At 43.0% G+C, this 24,105-nt stretch overlaps 1 protein-coding gene across 2 annotated transcripts in view; it reads right to left on the minus strand.

Annotated features, from left to right (window-relative positions):
* nfkb1 (nuclear factor of kappa light polypeptide gene enhancer in B-cells 1) overlaps positions 1 to 23,142 on the minus strand; it is a 35,725-nt gene extending 12,583 nt beyond the window's left edge. Inside the window, exons 1-13 of one of the 2 annotated variants that reach the window (XR_006025592.1) lie at positions 22,806 to 23,142; positions 21,938 to 21,978; positions 20,959 to 21,049; positions 19,442 to 19,482; positions 18,772 to 18,870; positions 13,971 to 14,119; positions 10,633 to 10,796; positions 7,967 to 8,125; positions 5,216 to 5,320; positions 3,064 to 3,155; positions 2,746 to 2,884; positions 676 to 822; positions 208 to 303 (exon numbers count right to left, since the gene is read on the minus strand). Coding sequence is in view for 1 of the 2 variants with exons in the window: in XM_042073486.1 (XP_041929420.1) it covers positions 208 to 303; positions 676 to 822; positions 2,746 to 2,884; positions 3,064 to 3,155; positions 5,216 to 5,320; positions 7,967 to 8,125; positions 10,633 to 10,796; positions 13,971 to 14,119; positions 18,772 to 18,870; positions 19,442 to 19,482; positions 20,959 to 21,049; positions 21,938 to 21,973 (1,318 nt within the window). In the remaining variant the exon portion in view is untranslated. The remainder of the gene's footprint in view (positions 1 to 207; positions 304 to 675; positions 823 to 2,745; positions 2,885 to 3,063; positions 3,156 to 5,215; positions 5,321 to 7,966; positions 8,126 to 10,632; positions 10,797 to 13,970; positions 14,120 to 18,771; positions 18,871 to 19,441; positions 19,483 to 20,958; positions 21,050 to 21,937; positions 21,979 to 22,805) is intronic. The other variant, XM_042073486.1, reaches the window with a different exon arrangement.
* Between the last annotated feature and the right edge of the window lie 963 nt (positions 23,143 to 24,105).

Consider the following 24,105-nt stretch of genomic DNA (forward strand, 5'->3'; position numbering starts at 1 on the left):
AGTGGTTTGCTAGTGCTACATTAAGTGACCAGGCAGTATAGCTCTAGGTCATGTTTGAAGAGGTAACACGCCAACAAAGCAACAAAACATGGCAGCCATGGTTGAGTGACGGCTCTATTGTTGCTGCTCTTAGTGTGTAAATACGCAGGACAAACGCAGCCCCTGGCCTGAGCTGAATGACTAGATCAGTGTTTAAGAGCCACTCACCGTGCTTGATGTTGGTAGCTCCACCCCCCATGCCTGGGGCGAACGTGTAGCCTGAGCCTGAGTAGTTTGGGAAGTTGTATCCGTGGTAGTAGGAACCTGCAGGACATACCATTAGCCCATAAGGAAAGGCACATACACAACCAGAAAAGAATTGGTTCAATATATCCTATTCAATAATATGAGCGGGGCTGTTTGAAAGGGCTGTTAGAGAGTTCTGTTACATCATATCTGCAGGTTGTACAAGGTGAAGAAAAAGAGTGGTCTATCCCACCTTCATATACACTATCGACATAATAACTAACTATACTATACTAACGACATACTATACTATACATATTAATTCTGTTATCTACTAAAAAAATACACTTTAAATGGGTAAAAAAAACTATATAAAAAAATATATCAGATACAGAATATCTTCATCTGCATCTGTTGGAAGACAATGATAGCGAGAAGAGTAACACTCACCTCCTCCTCCTCCTCCTCCTCCCGTGCCTGGCCCCCCTCCGGTAGCCGGTCCGCCCCCGCCACCGCCCCGGTACATCCCCCCTGCTCCGCCGTAGTCCTGGAAATTAGGCAGCGTCTTCTGTCTCTTCCTCTGGACCTCCTCCTTATCTGTGTGGAGCCAAGGACACGAGTGGAAGGGAGCGCAAGGGAGAAAAAACAGTGAAGTTTACTTTACATATTCACTTGTTCACATGTTATTTAAAGGGACACTAGGCAAGCCTGATGCTTTTTCTCTACGAAACTCCCCCCTCGCTCGGTCTGAAGCTCTTTTCCTTTTCTTTGCGTCTTCCGTCAAGGGTTTTCGCTGCTTCTTCGCCGGCTCTGCCATTATACACACGTTTGCAACAATCTCTAGCGTTTCGTTAGCCTGCCTCTGTGCTGTAAACTGATCCTGCTTCGGTCGGCGGGTAGGATACACCGAACTTGCAAGTGGGATATTCTTCCTACAGGCAGTAGGGGCGGGCGAGAGAGCCTTCATTTGCCCCGTAATGAGTAATTTAACCATATACCGACTTACGAAGATGATTAATTAACACTAAATTAATTAATGATTAATTAACATTAAACGTCGCCTGGTGTCCCTTTAAGCAATAAGCCCCGAGAGGCCGTTCTATGTCGTGAATATAGCACAGTTGAGGGGTGTTGTTACTGGGCACAAAGTGAGCAAAGCGAAGCTGTGCTATATTCACGATATAGAACGGCCTCTCGGGGCTTAATGCTTTTATAAAACGGCTACCACATATAGGACATTAAAAATCGATACAAATACGGATACGGAGTCCCCATAGAATAGTTCCACTGCTAGTATATTCTTCGGAATTGTTGCTCAGCAACTTTGAAATGTGTTATCGTTATGCATCATAAGCGCATTATTAGAACGAAATGCGGTCTCAGCCGTGCTATATCGGGAAAATATACAACGGCATCGAACGCGATTCAACCAATATTAAATCAAGGACCGAAACTATCCGTTTTATAATGACATGTTTACTCTACACTGGAATGGATAACACATGGTTTGCCGGTCAGTTTCGGAAGATAATTTCATCCTGAACAGGCTTATCTTCTGATATTAACTAGCAGAAAATACATTCTCCTGCTTATTATATGCTTGTTAATTGCCAAAATGAGAAAATAAACTTCACATGATATATTACTACTGTACTACTATATACTATTAGCCTGGGTGCCATTCCGAACTTAGTCCCGCCCACAACATTTGAGGTCAGGAAGTTCGGTCTGGCATTGTTCCATTGTGGTGGAAGTATGCTTGCCCTATATCTGGCGGACCAATCAAATCAGGCTTTACGATGATGGACAGGTGAGCAACAGCGCCTGGTCTATCACGTCATCTGAGCACGCTTTGATTAGGCTTATGTTTGAAACAAAAACGCTGTGGCTAGAAGGATACATGGCTTTTAAGACCCCATATGGAAAATTCATATTATTTAATGAGGTTGTATCATTGAAAACGATTATTTCTGAAAACTTTGGCCAAAGTTGAGATGTGGGAAAACTCGTGGTTTCACTGGGAAAACAACGCTGTTGCATTGCGACATGTTCCCTCGTTCGTTTGAAATCTCTGATTGGCCACCTGTTCGAGGGATTTGCGACAGCCTTTCCCAGCTGTTTAACATGTTTGTAGCATATCACTGTTCAACAGAATTATTTTTAAAAACGGAGGGGATATAGGAGAAGAAGGATGGTTTGTGTGTTTTCTTCCTACACCTCACGGTAAGCTATTTTGTTGCTCTGATTGGTTAGGTCTATCCAATTGAGTGCAGAGGCATTCCCCCCCTGTATCGGTTGAAACACGGCCCATAATTACCAATGGAGCAGTATCAGACTCATATTCTGACTAGAATTGAGTATGACTACGTCAGGCTAATATACTATACTTCTCTACTGTATATTACACAAACACAAGAGACGTCTTTCTGTATGCCTGTACTTAAGGACAGTAGTAGCAGTTAGTAGTGGTTGCATCAGTGGTTGCGAAGCAAGTCAGCATACTGTAACTATGTTAATCACCTATGATCTGCGGATGGTAGGTGAAGGGCTTGGGTTCACTAGTTTCGTTGTCCGACTTCCTCTTCAGCTGAACAAATACAGAGGTTGGCTTCTGAAGGTTCAAGTCTCTGTACTTTGGGGTCTTAAAGACGATAGCAAACTGTGAGACAGGAAGCATAGAACAGAATAACATTAGTTAATCTAGGTCTGATCATAACGGGACTCAAGGTCAATTTAAGTGTCTTGGACTGGTGCACTTTATGGATTAAAGGATGCACAGATCTTGTGAAACGGAACTGGGTTTGGGTTAAGCTAGGTTAGGTTAGGCTAGGCTCTGACCTGTCTGTGGACGTCAGTGGGTGAGAAGTCACCAAACGCTTCCCAGGTAAGGCCATTGTCTCCCTCTTCATAGAAGCGCACCTGAATATCATCTACATAAAAACAAAAAAAACAGTGAGTGACGACGATTACAATGATCAAAGGGATGATAGTGAGGTTGAAATCATAAAAACATATTGATGAATGGTGAAAATCCTGTTAGTGAAAGATTACTACACTTTATTAGAGAATAAACCCATCAAATGGGGGTACCAGAGAAAGTGGCCCAGGAATTGCCTCTGAATGCAACTTAATTTAGCAGAAAAGTGAGAGTGGCCAAAGGATTTCTACTTCTCAATGAGTGCAATTGGCCATGCAAATTGGGTTGGTAATCTTTCCATTACCTCTGACATGATCTTGGTGCATGGCATCAAAAGAGTGCAGTGTGCAGAGTGCAGTTACTGGTGCCGTTACTGCTACTGCTAGCATCTGCTGACTGACTAGCATCTGCTGACTAGCTTTCAATAACATAAGACAGAGTTTAGCGCATTTTTTTCTGTGTATCATTAGAACTGCCATGTCATAGAACCATTTCTGATAGCCATTACCCACAGTAGCTGACCTTATAAGCAGAATCAGTGCCACTCTGCTGTAACACAGGAGATGTATGCAAACAGCGCATGGCAGGGGTATCAGTCATCTACACCGTGCGCTCTTGTTGTTTTTGGCAGCTGGCTTCAAAGTGTATCAGTTGACATCACTGAAGATTAAGAGCCATCCAAGAACTGCACTAACTGTTTGTGGTAATTCAGGTTCTTCAGGACATTGAAGGAGTTTGCAGAGGGGTGAGGAAAAACGTTAACCTGTGTGTGTGTGTGTGTGTGTGTGTGTGTGTGTGTGTGTTCTCTTCCTGTTTGGCTTACTCACTGAAAACAACATTAACACCTCACTATCTCAGAGCAGAGAGAGAGAGAGAGAGAGAGAGACAGACAGACAGATAGAAAGATAAAAAGAGAGTGTGTGAGAGAGAAAACAGAAGGAAGAAAGACAGAAGGAAGTAAATAACTGTAAAATGTAAAGAAAGAAATAATCAATCCATCTATCCTTTACTTGTATAATTCTAAAGACGTCTTGCCATTTCCCATTTCCTATAAATATATATTTAGAAAAGTAACACATATTCAGGAACCAGTGGAGAGAGAGAAAGAGCAAGTGAAGAGAGAGAGAGAGAGAGAGAGCCAGTAAGAGGGCGGAGGAGAGATAGATAGAGAGAGCGAGTGAGAGAGAGAGGGAAGGAGGGAGGGAGAGAGAGAGTGAGAGGGAGCCAGTGAGAGGGCGGGGGAGAGAGATACGGAGAGAGTGATTGAGAGAGATAAAGAGAGAGAGAGAGAAAGAGCGAGTGAAGAGGGAGAGAGAGCCAGTGAGAGGACGGGGGAGAGAGAAAGATAGAGAGAGAGAGGGAGGGAGGGAGAGCGAGAGAGAGAGAGAGAGGGAGGGAGAGAAAGAGAGAGAGAGAGAGAGAGGGAGCCAGTGAGAGGGTGGGGGAGAGAGAGAGAATTGAATTGAATTGAGAGAGAGGGAGGGAGGGAGAGATAGAGAGAGAGTGAGTGAGAGAGAGAGAGAAAGAGAAAGAGAGAGAGAGAGAGAGTGAGAAAGGGAGAGATAGAGAGGGGGGAAGGGAGAGAGAGAGAGGGAGCCAGTGAGAGGGTGGGGGAGAGAGAGAGAAGGAGAGCAGCTCTCTGGCTTCTCTTCCTCTTTCCTGGTGCATTTGCATAATGGAGGGGGAATTCCCCGAGTCTGGAAAGCTCGGCTTGGGCCAGAGGACTTCCTCCGGCGACAGCGCAGGGTGGGATGACGGCGCGGATCACATGGATCTACGGGTCGGAACATGTGCCATCCGTGTGGATCACACACAGGGACTCTACAGGGACGCTGTTGGTGACCCCCTCATCACCCCCCTCTCCCTCCCCCTATCCAATGCGGATGTTTCTTGTTATTGGTTTTCATCTCATAAATAACGACTTAACTGATGGCACATGGACTCTGGGTAGCTGTTGATGACCCCTATCAACACCCCCCCCCCCCCCCCTCGCCCAGTCCAATGTCCAACATTTCTGGTTATTTGTTTTCCACTCGTTACCGGTGATTAAACTCAAGACATGAGTTGGCTCACCTTTCTGAACTTTGTCACACAGGAGGTAGACCTCCTCTCCTCCGGTCACACAGCCTGCTGTCCGGTCCATACGGACGATCTTCAGGTTGGAGGCGTTTGGGGCTTCTGCGAAACAGAGACAGAATCAGGAGAAAATGGGAGAGAGACAATGATGGAGTGAGAGAGATAGAAAGAGAGGTATAGAGATAGAATGAGAGTGAGAGTGAGAGAGAAAGCCAAAGGAGGAGGGGGGGGGGTCATAAGGCTGTTTTGTGATTGTTATAAAGTTCTTCAGAATGCTGCAGAAAGTTCCTTAGACCAACATTCGGAGGTTCAATACTACTTTATATTGACCTCTGCGAAAAATGACCGCTTTGTATTTCCAGATAATGACCGGCGGGCGATACATTATCCCTTACTTGTTATAAGTGTTAATCACCAGTGTCATTATGTTATTTCTCCATTACAGCAGAGGAGGTGTCCTGCCTCAAATTCCCCACAACATCAGGACTGGAAGCTTCTCAGTTTGGCACTTAACTGGAGAGAGTCCGCCAGACACCACTATACTTGTCACACTCGACCCCAAAACAGCAAAACCACATGCTAATGCTGAGGCTACTGTCAACAAAGAGAAGAACAAAGTCCCAAACATGTGGGGAGAGACGGGGAGAAACAGGGGGAAAATGAAAGTGTAGAACTACACCTCCTTTTTTTTTCTTTCCGCCCATCAGCAGGAAGATGACACAGGGCCCATGTTTTTTTTAATTCCTCTTTCTGAACCTGAGGCTTATGGCAAATCTGGAGTGCGCTTCTGCAGAAGTGAAACCTGATGTGGTTTTATTTCTCAAATTTTCAAACAACGGTGTTGAATGACATGGAAAAAAAAAAACAACGGATAAATGACAACGAAGGCCACGTTGTGACCGCCGCACTCTTGTTTACACGCCGTCAGCAGAGTAGGGCCGACACCCATGTCACCTCAACACGCGTGTTTGCTGTGTCAATCTTAACAGTGTGTGTGTGTGTGTGTGTGTGTGTGTGTGAGTGTGTGAGTGAGTGTATGTGTGTGAGTGTGTGTGTGTGAGAGTGTGTGTGTGTGTGTGTGTGTGTGTGTGAGTGTGTGTGTGTGAGTGTGAGGGTGTGTGTGTGTGTGTGTGTGTGTGTGTGAGTGTGAGTGTGTGTGTTTAGGTAACTTCCCTTTGGCACAGCTATTCAGCCTGGGCCACTCACTTCCTCATTTGGGCCCTACTGATTTACATAGCGATCACTCATCATCACACCCTAACAGACTACTGCAGCCCTGACGAGTGTGCGTGCGTGTGTGTGTGTGACGAGGGGCGAGGAAAAAATCATGGTGATGTTTTGGACGTTGACATCAGCCATCTGCCCTTCCTCGTGGCCGAGCAGGGCGCCCCGGTGAGACCCCGGTTTGATGCCGCCCGATAACAGTCGGCTCCTCCGGCTGAGTCGGTGCACTTCATGGTCATCGGTTCATGGCCTACTCATTTACATTCCAGCGGAATTAGCTTCCCATTTCAAATGCTTTTCAATTCAGTCAATTCTTTTCAACCAGCTCTAGTGTGTCATTTGTAATGAATACATGGGAAGAAACTCCACTGAAATCCCCTTGGCATTAAGTAAACAAAACATAGTGCAACAGAAGTCTAAAGAGCTCATCAGTGTCTAATTCTCTACTAAGGTGTGTCTATGCAACACCATCAATCACCTTTTTAAGGAAAGCAACCACACAGAGATGACACAACTTCTCATTTCTCAATTTTGCCCGGAGTAAACACATCTAGTTAGCACCTTTTCAGACAGGAGGACTGCTGCATACTTACTACTAATACTATTTAAAATAAACTTCCATGTTTAGGATTCAGAGAGATTTACTAAAAAACTGTCAGCATCTTTTAGACTAACAACTTCTGTACCATGTCTGTAAAAAATAAATCAAGTGTGGCCTCTATTACACAAAACTGCATCCTGCCAGTGAAACACTGTTAAGCAATATGTTTACATACCAAAGACTTAGTCATCCTTCACATCCTTTGTTTTGACTGGTATGTGGCAGACATGCCCATAAATATAAATATATGCGCACAGACAAACAGACACGTTTAAACAGTATATCCTATACATACAACACCAAAGGGATTCAATGGTTGAGTTTTTTTTAACAAATGTCTAAATAGATGGCTACAGAACAGGGGATACTTAAATGGATGTCACACCACAACACACCAAGAGTGGGATAATGTGAAATAATTACTGGACATCAACATCTCCAGTTAGCTATTTACAAATGATGTGGTGAAAGACTGGACAGACAGATCTGTGAAAAAGTGAAATAGTGTATAGGTCAGACTAAGACAAAACACGTTCATCTTCACTTTCAACTTCAACTTTCTGTGTCCCTGAAGACAGGGATCCTTACGTAACATAAAGCGACACACACAAATAAAAATGAAACAGAGGTTTGGACAGAATGGCGACAATATGCTTGAGTCACAGTAGGCTACAGAGAGGTCTACTACGAAGCAAAGTTTGTGGCTTATCCAGGTAACTTCAGGAGAAACCACTGATTGCAAAAGATCATATTCCTACTGAAACCATAGATACACCGCCCAGTGTGTCCCTGTCCAGTGCTGCAATAGCTGGACAGGCCAGTAACCTCACTTTGTACAGCAGTACTCACATCAACTGCTTTTGTGTGTGTGTGTGTGTGTGTGTGTGTGTGTGTGTGTGTGTGTGTGTGTGTGTCTCACTCACTGCTGTCGTAGATGGGCTCTGACACCACCGCGTCCAGTCTGCGTGAGAATCCCCCGTCGCTGTCCGGAAGGAAGGCTGTGAACATGAGCCGCACCACGCTCAGGTCCATCTCCTTGGACTGGTGTGTCGCCGCTGTAGCGATGATGCTCTTCTGGTGCTCTGCCAAGACACCACACACACACACACACACACACACACACACGTGAGCATGCACAAGCACCAACGTACACAGCATGCATAGCTACTCTCGGAGCAAATGTACACAAGCACATTTTTACACAATCAGAAACTTCAACAGCGCAGTGTATTTTGGAAATCTGCACTCAAAAACATTATTTCACAGAATTTAAATTAAGCACCATGAAAAGCCACAAGCACCCTAATGTCACGTCAACATTTCCTGGCAACAATATAAACACAATTTTTAATGATTTTTTAATGATTTTAATCTGTCATTACAGTTTTTCTCGATCGTTTTGATGCTTGTCAACTCTGACATCATATTCTCAAAACAGTTAACACCCGTGTCTGAACAAAAGCACTCTGGCCAAAATGACACATTTTGCTTGCAAAAGACTGTTACTCTCTCAAAACATTTAAAATATGCAGCTAAAGCAAATCTTGCCTTCAAACAACACATCCTGTCGTCAAATTTCAAACAATCATTACACACTGGACAACAAAATGCAAAATAAAGTTCTCAAAATGAGCATTTTTGCTATGTCTGTTCCATTTCTCTCATTTTTCTGGTATCAGAGAAAACTGTGAAAAGACAAAATGTACTGAATAAAAAATAATTTATTTATTCCTCCCAAGATGTAACTGTCATTGACATGTAAGACCTGCAGTAAACACCTAGGCAAGACAAATTTCATTGAACTACAACTTGTCATTTTTCATTGAAATAGACCTACAGTAAACACCTTTTGTACTGCTTTCTTCGCCAAATAGGCAATACAGTACTTTGTCTAAATGTGCATTAGATCCATACTTACAAATAGCAACACTGAACAGACATGGCATCTCTTATGGATAATGAATGATTGCTGATTGAAGAATTGTGCAAAGAAGTTTCACACAGGTGTATCAGAGATTCAGACTTATGCAAGGAATCTATACCACCTGTGAAAAGATGTTTTCCTTTTGTTTAGCACAGGAAAAACCAATAGTTTGGGTTTTTTGAATGACATCTGTGTTAACTGTTTTGCAAAAGGGTGTGAGAAATGTGTGAACCCAATGAAAATGTATGAACACATTCGAAAGCGATGACTTCTGCTGTGCAAATAAAGTGTTCATGAAGACCAAGTGGATCCTAGTTTTCTTAAGCAGGTCAAAGCAATCGAGAAAAACTGTAATATACAGTTAGGAACAACATTATTCACATGCCTGGTAAATATTGATTTGATGTTGGACAATTAAACCACAAAATGATCCCAAACATTCCAGTCCAGACCTCAATCCATAAAAAAGTAAGCACAATGCCAGCCGCACCACATTGTCTTACAACCTTTTGGCATGTGGCAGTGTCCTTTTCAGTCAAAACAAACATATTGGGCAAGAGAAAATCAACATTCAATTAATATTTGCCAATACTCCCCCCCCCCCCCCCCCCCCCCCACACACACACACGGCATAGCATTGCTATGACAACACTTACTCATAGCAACATACTCAAGTACGATCTCTTTAACATTCACTAATAAGCCAAACAAAAATAATCAGTTACGCAAATCTATTCAGCCATTCAGACAAACACTGAGAACCATTTATTACGCAAATCTATTTAGCTATTCAGACAAACACTGAAAACCATTTATTTAGTGTTTAGTGTTTAGCATTTAGGTGTTGCGTCTGAATGTACAATGAAATCTGAAGTCGAAACATTTATCTGGTGCCCTGGTGCCATAAACTTTTAAAACTCCCATTCTAAAACTGATCCTGTTCCGGTCCTTGATTGTGATTGGCTGGAACGCGTTCAATGCCGTTGTTAAATGCAACATGAACATACACCTTGACCGCATTTCGTTTTATATTACTGTGCTACTAGCCTAGAAATCTAGACGCGCCCCTAGCGGCAGCAAATTACATTTGCTGTCAGGGCTAGTCTAGCAACTCTCAGTTGGCTTGTGAGCTCCAGAAATCGAAACTTAATCAGGCCAATAAAATCGTGTATAGTCGTTAGGTGGGCTTAACATAATGATTGATGGCAGAGTTGCAACGGTTTGGCTTGAATTCCCTGCTACTTGAAAACAAATAAGATGGATGTTGCTGCTGGCGAACAGTGTGACACGAGTTAAGCTTTTATTAAAGTTGGGAAACGTTTGAACTAGCCAACTAGCTCCGCTGGTGGGAAACGCATGGGACTCATAGCGCTGCCGCTGTCCTATTGCGTGCAGAGGGAATTTGAAAGACAACTGATTATCCCGCCCCTCGGACTGAGCACTGCGAACGGTGAGTGCCCAGACCCTACATTTTAATGTGGGTCTGGCTCATCAGGCTACTGTGCTACCATAACTTGATACAAAAGTTGAAGTAGCTGCGTCTCGACTCCGCTAGCGCGTCGTGCCTAACAACGGCCCTTAGCTGTTGTAGAATCAGCGTAACCTACGGCCTCTCGGGGGTTATTGCTTAATTATAAGATGGTGCAGCCTGATCTGCTGACTGACCTGTTAGTTCGCGGGGCAGGCGCACCTCCCCCTGGCATGCGTCTATCTCCGGGTGGATGACCACTCCGCTGTTGTAGCCCATCCGGTAGGCCTCCGTCATCCGCTCCTCCAGCACCTTGGTCACGTTCTTCTTGGTCACGTGCAGGATTCCCAGGTTGGGAAAACTGTGTGGAATATCATACAATGAATTAGTGACAAGAAAGCTCATAAAGGTGGGGCTCACCAAAATCTAATGTACTGTATAATGCTGATTTGAACTGAATGCTGCAGTTTTATAAATATGTACTGCATAAGTGTGATTTACTGTACCAACAATTTGTCTAAATGTTCAATTGTCTAAATTTTCTGTGCTGGTCACAAATCTTTCACAAACAAATCACTTCTATCACTCTCACTGTACTGAGAAACACATATCAGTGAAATAATTGACTGGAAAGTAGTAAGAGATGTTCTAGCCAGCAAAATAGGTATGAAGTATGAATACGTTGTCCCCTATCAAACTCTATATTGGCTGACAGTAGCATACATGTGTTGGTGAACAGATAGCAACCAAGCCATTGTTTACACCTATTTTGGTTGGAGAAGTGGACTTTGCTACATTTACGCATAACTCATTAAACACGAAGTTGCTGCAGCTGCTTCATATTAAAGAACAACATAGGGAACAAATGAATGCTAGCAGTAGAAACAGCAAACGTGCATACATCTAATCTGCAGCTGTGAGTGTTTCAGTGCAGTTAGCAGCCCTGTTTCTTTTATGATGGACTGTAATGGGTTAAAGGGGTAATTCACTATGCCAAAAATAAAAATTCCATCACTAGCGACTCTATTTCATGCCAGAAATCCCCCTACGTTAGGTTTGCCTGTTTCTCCTTGCAAAAGTGAGATGTTGGTGAGCACCTCTTCCTGGTCAGGAATGTAGTGAATGATGTACCATGTTTATGGTTATGGTTAAAGTTATGTTTGATCAGCGGACGCTTTAATCAAAAGCGATTTACAACACAAGACATACAATCTTAACATTACCTCACAATATGTATCTGTCTTTGCTTCACAATAACTTTCAATAGAAAGCTTTTGAGGACTGATGTATGACCATGTACTACACCTCAATAATCAATTTAGCTGTGAATTAAGGAGTCATTACTAGAGATGCACCGATATGGAATTTTAGGACCGATAACGATAACCGATATTTATTGGTTTGTTGTGGCCGATACCGATACGATAACCGATAATATTACTCTTGAAAAAAAATTGTGAAAAGTGATTTGGGAAAAGCATTTAATAAGCATAATTTTATTGCAGTAATTTTACCTACCACCAAATGATGGACAGAACTCATAATAGTCCTCAATAGTACAGCAGTCAACATAACAGTAGCTTAGCCCTACAGTATGTGTGGCTCCTTTAAGTGAACCTGACGTCAGTGAATTGCGAGTGAGTGGCTAGAGAGTATGAATCGTTTTCATTTAGGACTAAACACTCATAAACGGCTCAGCTGGGAATAAGCTACAGTATAGCGACCAAATCAGAGTTTGTGAGGGAAACTTAGGTTTAGTTTCAACTGCGGGTAACTGAATAAAGCTGCAACTCCTCAGACTGTATCTTATGTCCGTCTACTCTGTTGCGCACAACATGCTGCAGCAGAAATGAAAGGGGTTAGCCCCGAAGGTTTTAATAACTTATTATGATGACCTGTCTGGAACTGAAGCAGGAATGGTTAGCATATTTCTAGGTAATAATACAAAACCCAAGCTAAAGTAATGCAAATATAATACTAAAACACAACTTAGAACTAGGCCTACTTATGTACTCGTCCCACTAACGAGTTTGTTTATTTGTTTCCCCGACCAGCGCGGTAAAGTGCAAACACATCAGCACAAGACGACTCTAGATAGGGCTGATCCGCCATTTAACCTGGTAAGGTTAAATGGCGGATCATTCACGAGAGGATTTTGAGATGCACAGATTCCCAAATGAACGCATATCCACAGATTTTGTTAGAGTGGTGAAATACATTCACGCCGCTGACATTATATTGAGGAAAAGGTATAGCCAACCAAGCTCAAGTAGCTCAGTGTAGCCAGACGGACCTTACGTAGGCCTAAATTAGGACTTTAAAAAATATTGGCGCAAATTATTGGCCAGAATTCTGTTATCGGACCGATAATAATATTTTCATTTTTTCACTTATCGGCCAATAATATATCGGCCGCCCGATATATCGTGCATCCCTAGTCATTACATTTTCGTTCTATGTGAGATATTCATAACAATATGCTCACGGATTCGGGGAGTTTGCAAGTCTTAACCTTTAATATTCATACTGTATGATGAGTCTGAACATTTTAATTGTCTTTCTCAATTTAACGTTTTCGTTCAATCTCTTATCCAGTTTCTGTGTGACTTGCAGACGCTTGCCTTCCTTTTCATGCATGTGCATTCATATACAAAACTCGTCGACTAGGCTACTCTTGATCGGAGATATCTCACAAACTCAGAAAATGGACAAGCGTAATCAATCCCTCCGTTAACACTCTCATCTTATTTACATCGCCAAAAGGCAATGACAGTATCATCGATCCAAAGATCCTATAAAAAGCACACCTCAAGCTCACCTCTGCCGTGCAAACTGACCACATACCTCATCACTTGCATCAAAGTTAGCCAAAGGGCTTTTCCTTAATTGCCACGAGGCCTAGTAATGATGAATCTCAAACTTCTGTCTGACCAGAGAATTGCAAAACTTCTGCTTTTGAGGCATTGCCACATTAGAGGTCTGCATCTGTGATGAGTTTCGAGGGAAGGTAATCCATTTCTTATGCTTTCATACAGGGGTGGGGGGGTCTGATGAACAGTAATCATGAAATCTCATGCCAGCCACTTCCACTTGATTTTTAAATCCATGGTTCATTTTTACTGGTGCACTTTCACATATTTGAGTCCATTTGAAATTAACAGCAAGAGCCTGATTAGCATGATGAGTTTCATTAGTTATTTTGGGTGACAATGACAAACTCAACATTAGTTTTTAATCTTTACTATTTGTCATAATCATTTGTAGTTTTCATTTCCTGAATTTTATGGGAATTGAAACCAAAAGATATGAACCACCACCTTTTTACACAAACCTGTGGCTTTAGAGTTATGACTAAGTAAGGATATATATGTGTGTGTGTGTGTGTGTGTGTGTGTGTGTGTGTGCATGCGTGTGTTTGTGTGTGCGCGTGTGTGGTTTATGTGTGTGTTTTTGTGTGTGTGTTTATGTGTGTGTGTGTGTGTGTGTGTACGTGTGTCTGTATGTATGAGTGAGTAAGCATGCAGAGGAGCTATACCTGATGGTATTGTCTTTGGGGGGCAGCTCGGCGATGCAGATTCCCTTGTCACACTGCTTACCCACCAGGCTGTGTGCGTGCAGGTGGGGGTCCTTTGAGTTGGTGACCAGCTGAACGACCACACGAGCCGGACCCTGGTAATTACAGATCTACACACACACACACACACACACACACACACACACACACACATACACACACAATGATGTGATAACGTACACCATTCTGATACCTATATACAGCAGTATTTTGTTCATTTAATGTAGAATTAACAAATTAATTTTGTGTAGAATTAACACGATTCCATTTTGTGTTCTTGGTGATATTCACCATATGAGTTTAGCAAAATGCTTCCAAAAATTCAAAGACCATCAAAAAAGATTTAGCTTTATTCTGTTTTTCATTTTCAAGGCTTTTGGCAGTTTTGGGCCTCTTAGGCTTTTGGTAGCTTCTATACAGTAAGTTTCAGCTTAATGGATTTCATTAAAAAATAAATGAATATACATTTTCTATGAACCAATTATGACTACTTATGAAAAGTAATTTTATTTTAATTTAAGAAAAAAAGTATACTGTATCTCTTAGCAGTTTTATGTCAATATTGCTGTTGTACTGTATGGCGCTTCTTGTTCATCGTTCATTAGATAGCATGTGAATATAGAGAATGTAGGGAATAATGTGATTATTATGCGTTTAATTTACATATAGACTAAAAGTGTGGCACAATTTAGTTTTTGAATGTGTTTGTGAATTCTGAATGTTTGTTTTTTTACATTAGAGCATTTTACTAGCACCAACTATTACCAATTCTGTGTAAAATGTATAGATTGGGGACAAAAATATATATTTTTTAAAAAATCCATTTTCCATTGTCCATTGACAGATTCTGCATGATTCCAGTTAATATGGTGATTATCCATATTTGGTGAACTAATCTAGATGTGAGTCCCCTGGTAGACAGCACACTGACCTACAAATAGTCTACATAATGGATGAAGTGTTGATTTAGCCAACGTCATTGCATTTCCTGGTTCACAATGGTACTTATCTGAAAGCTGATTCATTGGCCCTTGATTCAGAGAAGCTGGTGCTAGATAATTGCTTTGAAAGATTCGTCAAAAACACCAGCGCAGTACTTCAAAAGACATCTGAGCCACCGTTCAAAACATCAACTTCAAGACGTGCAAACACAAAGCAAACGAGTAAACAAGCGCATAAAAACACACACACACACACACACACACCACACACACACACACACACACACACACACACACTCACATGGAATGGGTGAGCCTGATTAAAAACAAGTTCCTGCTGGAAAATGTCAATCAATCAGACAAATCTTTGCAATCCTTCAGCAGTAGACAGCTCTTCACAAGATGATTCTTAAATTATGTGTAACCCACTCATCATGCCTTAGGTCTTAGGATATCAATGCTGACTTAACAGTGAGGGAATCACGCTTTACAGGCTTTCAGGAATACACTAAGCCCACGCCAGACTGCTCATTAAACATCATCTTGTGTATTTCACCTCTTCCCCTTCTATCCAGCTGGGCTGTTGTTGGGTTGGGTGCTCTGATCTGAGGCTATCTGGTGTCTAAACTCAGTTGATGGTGACCTCTAGGTGACCATAATGAATAATAATGAAAAATATAAAAATGGCGGTTAACAGAGACAGACAAAAAGGTAAGCGCATGCCTCTTAGGTAGGTTGCCAGTTGCCTAATCAGTCTGCCAAAAACAATAACATTCTTGTGTCAATCTAAAGAAAGGAGGGGGGATTTCCCACAAGATTCCACTTCACCGGAGGGACTTTCTCCACCGGGCCAAAAAGGTTTTGACAATTGGAGAGAGCTGGGTGACAGGGCGAAATTAATTGCACATCGGCACAGTTTTTTTTTTTTTTTAATAGATCCATGGCCGCCGCTGGAGCCAGAAGTGAGTGTGTGGATGGACCGACCACAACCGACGGGACATTGTTGTCTCCGGCGGCGCTGTCTGCGACGCGGGCCTGCCGCGGGGTGTCTCACCCCTGTGGGGAAGCGTGCGGCGAGACCCGGCGTCTGGGCGTTAGACACTTTTTTTTTGTAGCGCCTGCTGTGCCTGGCGCGCCCGCGCAAGGTCACTTTCTCCTCCCGGGCAAATTTGACTCACTCATGTCACGAGAAGCATCAAAGCGAAACGCTCTCCTCGGAAAGAAAGAAGAGAAGAAGAAAATAGAAACCCACACAATATCAGAACTCAAGTTCAAAACGAGAAAGAGCAAGAGAGCGAGAAAGAGAGAGTGACAGAGAGAAAGAGAAAGAAGAGAGAGAGAGAGAGAGAGAGAGAGAGAGAGAGAGAGAGAGAGAGAGAGAGAGAGAGAGAGAGAGAGAGAGAGTGTGCGGAAGAAGAGCAAAGAGGAAACACACTGTTGGTGTTGATCTGAGACGCACACATGGGCCAGAGCCCTGTAAGGAAGTTGGGGGCTATGGGAGAGCGTTGGGAATCCCTCCTTTACTTTATATTGAAATATTTGATTAGCAGAGAGAGAGAGAGAGAGAGAGAGAGAGAGAGAGAGAGAGAGAGAGAGAGAAGAGAGCATTTGACCTGTGTGTTAGCATGTCATGACCCATGCAGTGTAGTGTGCCAAAGGGGTGTTTAATCTGAAGGCGATGGGAAAAAAAGACACACACACATACACACACTGTTATTTCCTCCTGTCAACAGCCTGAGGTGTATTTTGGGAACTAGCACCCGAGGACATCATTTCACAGAGTTAGAATCGACATGGAGCACCATGAAAAGCCACGTTCATAAGCTGAATAGGCATGCTATGCCACAGTAACACACACACACACACACACACACACACACACAACTAGCCAAGTCCAGTCACCTGACCAGCAGTTACACAGTAAAACCAATTCATACATTCATCCACACACACAACATTGCTGTTTTGATGGACGGGGGAGGGGAGGAGGGCATACAGCAGGCAAAGCTAGAGAACAACACACAGAAACAACACAGCCCAACACAACATGCAACACAACACAACACGCAACGCAACGCAAAATTCAACACAACCCAACCCAACACGCAACACAACCAAACCCAACATGCAACACAACACAACATGCAACACAACACAACCCAACACAACCCAACACACAACCCAACACACCACGCAACACAACCCAACCCAACACGCAAGGCAACACAACACAACCCAACACGCAACGCAACGCAACGCAACGCAACACAACACAACACAACACAACACAACATGCAACACAACACATCACGCAAATTCAACACAACCCAACCCAACACGCAACGCAACCCAACCCAACATGCAACACAACACAACCCAACACACAATGCAACACAACACAACCCAACACACAATGCAACACAACACAACCCAACACACAACAGAACACAACACACAGAAACAACACAACGCAACACAACACACAGTTGTTCCAAGCTCTCTGCTGCTGCACTGGGTTCAGTGATGGCACAGCGGCATCTGCCAGCCTGGTAACGGCGAAACAGGTTTCTCATTACTCTCAAACAACTGAGGTTAGCACTCGGGGGGAGAAGTGTGTGTGTGTGGTGGGTGGGTGAGTGTGTGTGGAGAGAGCAACAGACAGCACATTGTGGCCCTCTGCATGTCTGAGTCTGCCTGAGAGGCCGATTCGGGGGGCAGGGGGGCGGGGGTGGGTGAAGCGCACACCTCGTTTCCCGTCGGTGACGCCGCGCAGCACTTCCTACTAATTACGCCTCTGACACACAAGGAAATTCCCAACAGGGCAGAAAATCGTCGCAGAAGAAGGGTGAGGATGAGAGAGAGAGAGACAGACACAGACAAAGAGAGAGAGAGAGAGAGATTGAAGATGCTTTTTGTGAGGGTGAAAGAAAGACAGAGAGATCTAGACTGAATGTGTGTGTGTAGTGAAAGACAGAAAGAAAGAAAGAAAGAAAGAAAGAAAGAGAAAGGGGGTAGCCTGAGAGGGTAGAGGGGCAGGGAGAGAACATTTCAGAGAGAGACAGGTATGCGTACAGCAGAAAAGAAAAGAAAGAGAGATGAAAGAAAAGGGAAAGAAAGACAGAGGCAGAGAAAAGTGTTCCAGAATCAGAATCAGAATCAGAATCAGAATCAGAATCAGAATCAGAATCAGAATCAGCTTTATTGGCCAGGTTTGCGTAAACAAGGTATAAGGTAATGGGTGATTCATGGGGATGTAGGGGATGTAAATGGTAATTGATATAAGGCAAATGGGTGAGCAACTAACAACATTTTGTTGTTATCCTGTAACAATGACTAAATAAAACTGAACTGAAACAAACAAGGAATTTGACTCCGGTTAAGAGTGAGGAAAGACCTCAGAGAGAGAAAGAGAGAGAGAAAGAAAAAAAGAAAGAAAGAAAGAAAGAGAGAGAGAGAGAGAGACAGAGAGAAAGAGCTTCTTCACTCCTCTCCTCTCTCTGAGACTCCTTGCCCCACACAGCACTGAGGAGATGGATTTAGTCTAAAATAACATCCACCAATGTCAGTTATCAAGCTACAGTTTGGCTCCAAAGCAACAGAACTTGACTTTCTACAAACAGTGAAATCTGAAGACATCTCTTGATGTGAAGGGGCCAAACGTACAGAAAGCACGTCTACATGTCTGAGGACAACCATATTGTGCACCTCTGTGAAAGTCAACTAGTGAACTGAAAGTCAGCTACAAAAATGAAACCTAGCTGAGCTGCAGCCCAGCAGGTGAGGTCAGGGGAGGTCGGAGACGGAGACTGAGAGGGTCTCACCTTCACTTGTGGGTAAGTTTTCCTGTTCTTCTCACTGGAAGCGCCAGGGAGTCCCCCATGCGAAGGGCCCTCACAGCCATAGCGAAACCTGAAGCCCCTCTGATGGAAACAGAGGGAGAGAGCGAGAGAGAAAGAGAGAGATAAGAGAGAGAGAGTGTGTGTGTGTGGGGGGGGGGGGGGTCAGCCTCCCCAACATCCTCACCACGAGCACAAAATGCAGTACACAGCCACAGACTCTCTCCTAGGCTACTGTTCTACATGTAGATGCGTTAGCTGATTGGCTGCAAGAGAAAAGGCTGCAAAGAAAATCTTTCATGACCACAAATGCTTAACTTGGCAAGACCTCTCAACTTTATTACATTCAAGATTACATTCACCTCGACTTGAGGATAACGTGCTATTTTTAGATCATGCCTCAGATGTTATTTCTCATTTCCAGGGACCTTTTAGCCAGAGGCTTCAAATATCCCAAATTTACATTGGAATCTCCATCCATGTTTCAGTAATAAATAATACCATTTGCTTTTTATAAATGCACTGACATTAAATCCACAACAGTATCCTCAGTTTTGGTATATGCCAGATGTCTTGGCAATATCAGACAATCTGCTGTGATTGCATTGTGATGCAATATATTTAAAGATTCAGGTGGGTATTGGTGAAGACTTACTTGTTTAGGTTGTTCTACAATCTGAACGTAAGGTCCATCAACTGCACAAGAAAGGAAGACGTTAATTTATCACAATCCAACACCATCTTCAGGTTCCTCAGTATGAATTACTTTCTTAATTCTCAGCATTATACTGCCACACAAACACACACAGAGTTCAGGCATATTCTAGAATACAGAAGAGCACCATGTACACTCATTTTGCACTCAGAGATTCCTAAATCCTGCATTGTTCACCTGGGACAAAAGGTCAAGGATCATAACAACATGACTTGTGGCCTGTCCGCACTGGGGGGGGGGGCAAAAGATATTTGACTAAATGGAAAAAAAGAGGGGGGGGGGGGGGGGGCAAATCAGTCAAAAACAACGTTCAGCTGGGTGATGTAGGAGGTTTGTAGCTACTTCATCAGAAATGTGTTTGCTTACACCGAAAGCACTCTTCCCCTTCCTGTCTTGAACAGGGACACCGTCCTGACCACATCCTCCCCATATTAAACGCCTCTGGGTGGAGGCATCAGGAGGTAGTTGGGTCCGATGGGTGGCTCCTGTGCCTTGATGGCGAAGCCCATCAGGCTGCCAAATGCATCCAGCTGATGCTTGTGAATGTATATAACTTAAAGCTGAAGTTCTTTTGCAATTCTTTATGCAAACAGAATTCTTTACACAAGTTCTTATCCAATTCACCAGGTTTTCAGCTTGGAGAATCTGTGATTTTCTGAATTATTCCCCAGCCTTTCACTAGAACTAGAAGACACTGCAACATCAGCTACTTTACACGTACATCCATTGATGTGTGCTTCATTAAGTATTTATATTGACTTGCTATTACTGTACACTGATATGCAAAAAAATAAAATTACCAAATGGCAGCACCCGTTGTGTTTTTATACATGCATCTATGGTCTTTACATGCATATCTATTGCAGTGATAATTCATAATTCAAGTCAAATTTCAATACTCAAGACTAGTCCTCCTGCTCTGACATGTCAATGAAAAAATTCTAAGTCACATGGAGACCCTTGTCTAAAGTTTCAATTACTTTCAAACGGCAGATATACATTCTCTCACATGAGTAGTACTCCGGATAGGCTGTTTGTTTCATTACTAATTCCCTACCACAATTCACATTCCACTCACACGGCTCAAACACGTCTACAGAGAGTACACTCAAAGAAGGACCCGCCGTTCGACCTCTCAAGTCAGATAGAGAAGTGAGAGTGGTCACAGAGGAGAAGACGCCTTCGCCATACTCACTTACGGCCTTTAGAGGCTCTCTTTGTGAGGCCAGTTTCACAATGACATCATGAAACTGCTCTGGACGGATACCTCTGAATGACGGCTCACCGTAAGGGCACTGGTTGAACTTTGGGAGTTTATGGTGATTTTTATTAGATGACTCAGGGCAGTTCCAAAAAGCTAGATTGGTTTAGAATTCCCTTTAAGTGCTGTGCATTCGAAAATGGAAGTCATATTCTTAACAATTAGTCACAGAAGCGATACTTTGTCATGTTCTTACCTATTCTCAGGCTGGTGGTGTATGGCATGTTAGGGAGATTCACGGGGGGTTCTATGTCAATCCAGCTAGGGTCTAAGTTGTAGTCAAAATACTGTGAGGAAAAAAGTAGAGAGAAGGGTTATATTACCTGAACTCTGAACTTTAAAAACAAAAAAAGACTGAAAGCTTCCCAATTGGCTAATTAAATTTCAGATGGTCACAGCTAGAAATCAGACAATAAGTTGGCAAGATAAACTTCAACAGGCTTGCTGTTGACCTGAGAATGTTCAAGAATGAAATATTCTGGTGACTTTAATTCTTTTGACAAGAGGCCTTCTGGGGCTCATAACAAGTGTCTGCAAAAAAATCACATTCTAGCTGGCTGCTGCCTTCCATGTGGTAAATTCAACAGGTAGCCCAAGCTGAAAGCTGTCGAGAAACGCAAACCTCAGCGTATTTGAACAACTTCCTGTGCACAGCAACCGAGCAGGCCTGCCACACCGGTGCCTCTGTGCATTTCTGTGCATCCTCGGAGCTGCTGCATGCTCTCCAATAGCTCATTGCTACCAGCTACTGAAGCATGGATTGGATGAGCGTTCATAGCCCTGAGTCTTCTCTAAAGGACATACACTTCAGTACTAGGCCAACTGCTGATGCTACTGCAGCCTCAGCTTCTGAAAACTGCCTTTGACAATAAAATAGTTACTTATAGTAAAAGCTTTGAGTGGTTAAAAAACATTGTGGCTAATAAATAGGGTGAATAAGATCCTCTTGTGGTCAACACTTAATATTTCAACATATTCCAACAATAAGCAAACTTCTAAATTTGGCCCAAGTTCTTTTAGTCCCATGGTGTTGTTTTAAGACCTCAGCCCAAAGATTGACCACAGAACTTTAATAGCTGAATCTCCTCAACCTGGATAGAAGTTCATGATATGTCTCAATTCTCAAGCCACTCTGATAAAGTCCCATTGGGTGCGGACTCCGAGGCAGTACTAACCTGTTGGTGGTGAAGGTATGAAGCATCTTCGGCCATGGTTCCTGGGACCCAGACAGAAATGAATAAACAGACAGCAAAACAAATATGAAATGGTGAACACTCGGGTTCATCCGGCTAGATTCTAGTAATAGGCCATATTTTGGAGAGGCATTGATTGAGTGACTTACAAGAATGCTTTAAATATAAAAGTCTAACACTAACAGCATATGTTAAAAACAACAGCGACTTGCAATAACGGCAAACACATCAATTTAGAACCTTATCACTAGTGAACCATCTTTTGAGTGGCATCACTGACTGCTGGTGCGTTATCGAGGAATTTCAAGTCACAGAAGATTGATACTTTACTCATTGCTATGAGTAAAACACTGTATATTTACATATCCGAGCTATGGATTTGTCAGAGGTTAAATAAACTGAATTAGTCACTTCCAACCTTACACATAAATTATGCTTTTTTTGTCATAAGTGAGACATGATGTGTTGCTAGGAACTGCTATATCGTTGCTCAAGCATAACACAAGTCGAGACCATGCTCCTCAACCACTTCGTTCTTTGTTTTAGAAGTTACAGTAGTTGCCCAATAGTTGAGACATATAGGTGAAGTAACTAGGCTACTGTGCACTGTCACACTCAAGACTGGATTGCGCGTCCAGTAAACCAGCTTAGACATAGCAGTTAATAGCGTTAAAGAACTAAAGGTCAACAAGACCATGTTCAACTTAGACATGCAGCAGCGGTCAGAACAAGGAAGTGGAGCCGCAATCATCACAACACAACTAGCCTATTGATAGAGCCAAGACCCCCCTCTCAAGATGAGCACTTGAATACAAAGCCCTGTCGGTAAACAAGAACACGACGGTCTTACCTTTCTGAGTTACAGTCCTATATCCAGGATCAACATAAAAATTGCTCAGTCAACCCAAACGCAAAATCAGAATCTACTTTGGCTAATTATTGCGCCATGCCGCAGCAAAGTCACTAAGCTCGCCGAATCGGACAGCGCGTCAGCATGAGTCTGTCAAAGTCATTTGCATCAACAATTCCGATGGCTTCCAACTAAATCATCGATGTCTAGATGCATGAAATCCGTGCGAAGGAAAAATGAATTTCACAAAGTACCTGACACAATAGATAATGTCAGGATCGAGTCGGTGTTTGTACAGAAAACTTGACTTCCTTACTGGAAATTCCCTGTGACGTAACGCAACGTGAAGTGAACTGCTTGTAACATCCATAACATAATCTCGCTCTATCTGCCCTCTTGTGGTCAATACCTGTAATTCCAGTGAAAATTACTAAAATGATAAATAACTGTTCAAAGGCTTCACCTATTTGTTGATAAAGTCATTCATAGCAAGATAACCACCGAAACCAAGATAACCACCGAAACAGCCAAAAGGTGTAACACTATTCTTATCTTATGATACAATTACATTTCACTGATTACAAATGTCACATCACTTATAGACTTGTTGAGTGTTGAACTTGCTGCTTGCTTGAGATCACACCACCTCTTAGTCCAAACCTGACCAAGCAACCAGTCTAACATCGGATTTAAATGTTGTTCATAGCTCATAAAAGCAATGCCAGTGATTCCATAAACAGTAAAGCACCAAACCTGGACCATTCCAGTCTATGGTTGTATTCCCCATTGGTCTGAGGCCTGACCTACAGTACACCTGGCCCTAGTGTCAGGCAACATGGAGGACCCCTCAGGCCTGCGCAAGACACAGCCTCCAAAAATAACCCCTGGAGGTGAGTAAGAGAGATGAGGTGGCATGAGTTGGTGTGGGGGGCATTCCTCTTGAAGGAGGGGTGCTATAATTAGCCCTGCAGTTGTTGAGAGCCTTCAGGGCTGGGAGAGGGTCTGCTGGTGCTATTCTTTACACATGCTGCTTCACCTGGTGTCCACTATAGGGGGGGGGGCTGCACTAGAGACACACACTGGGGGACCAGCGGCATATTAAAAAGTAGGACACAAGATTAACATAACAGAACGTGTTGGTGGTCGGTCCAAGTTCAGGGGTCTCACTGCCATAGAGAGCAGACATCAAGCATCATAGTCATCTTATTATAATTTTGCACTTTAGCAAAAATCTCCACAAGATGTGAGTCAGCAAATAATTAACTATACTTTCAATACCATACGTTCCAATAACTTAACA

The sequence above is a fragment of the Alosa sapidissima genome, chromosome 20, assembly GCF_018492685.1.
Source record: "Alosa sapidissima isolate fAloSap1 chromosome 20, fAloSap1.pri, whole genome shotgun sequence".
NCBI lineage: Eukaryota > Metazoa > Chordata > Actinopteri > Clupeiformes > Clupeidae > Alosa > Alosa sapidissima.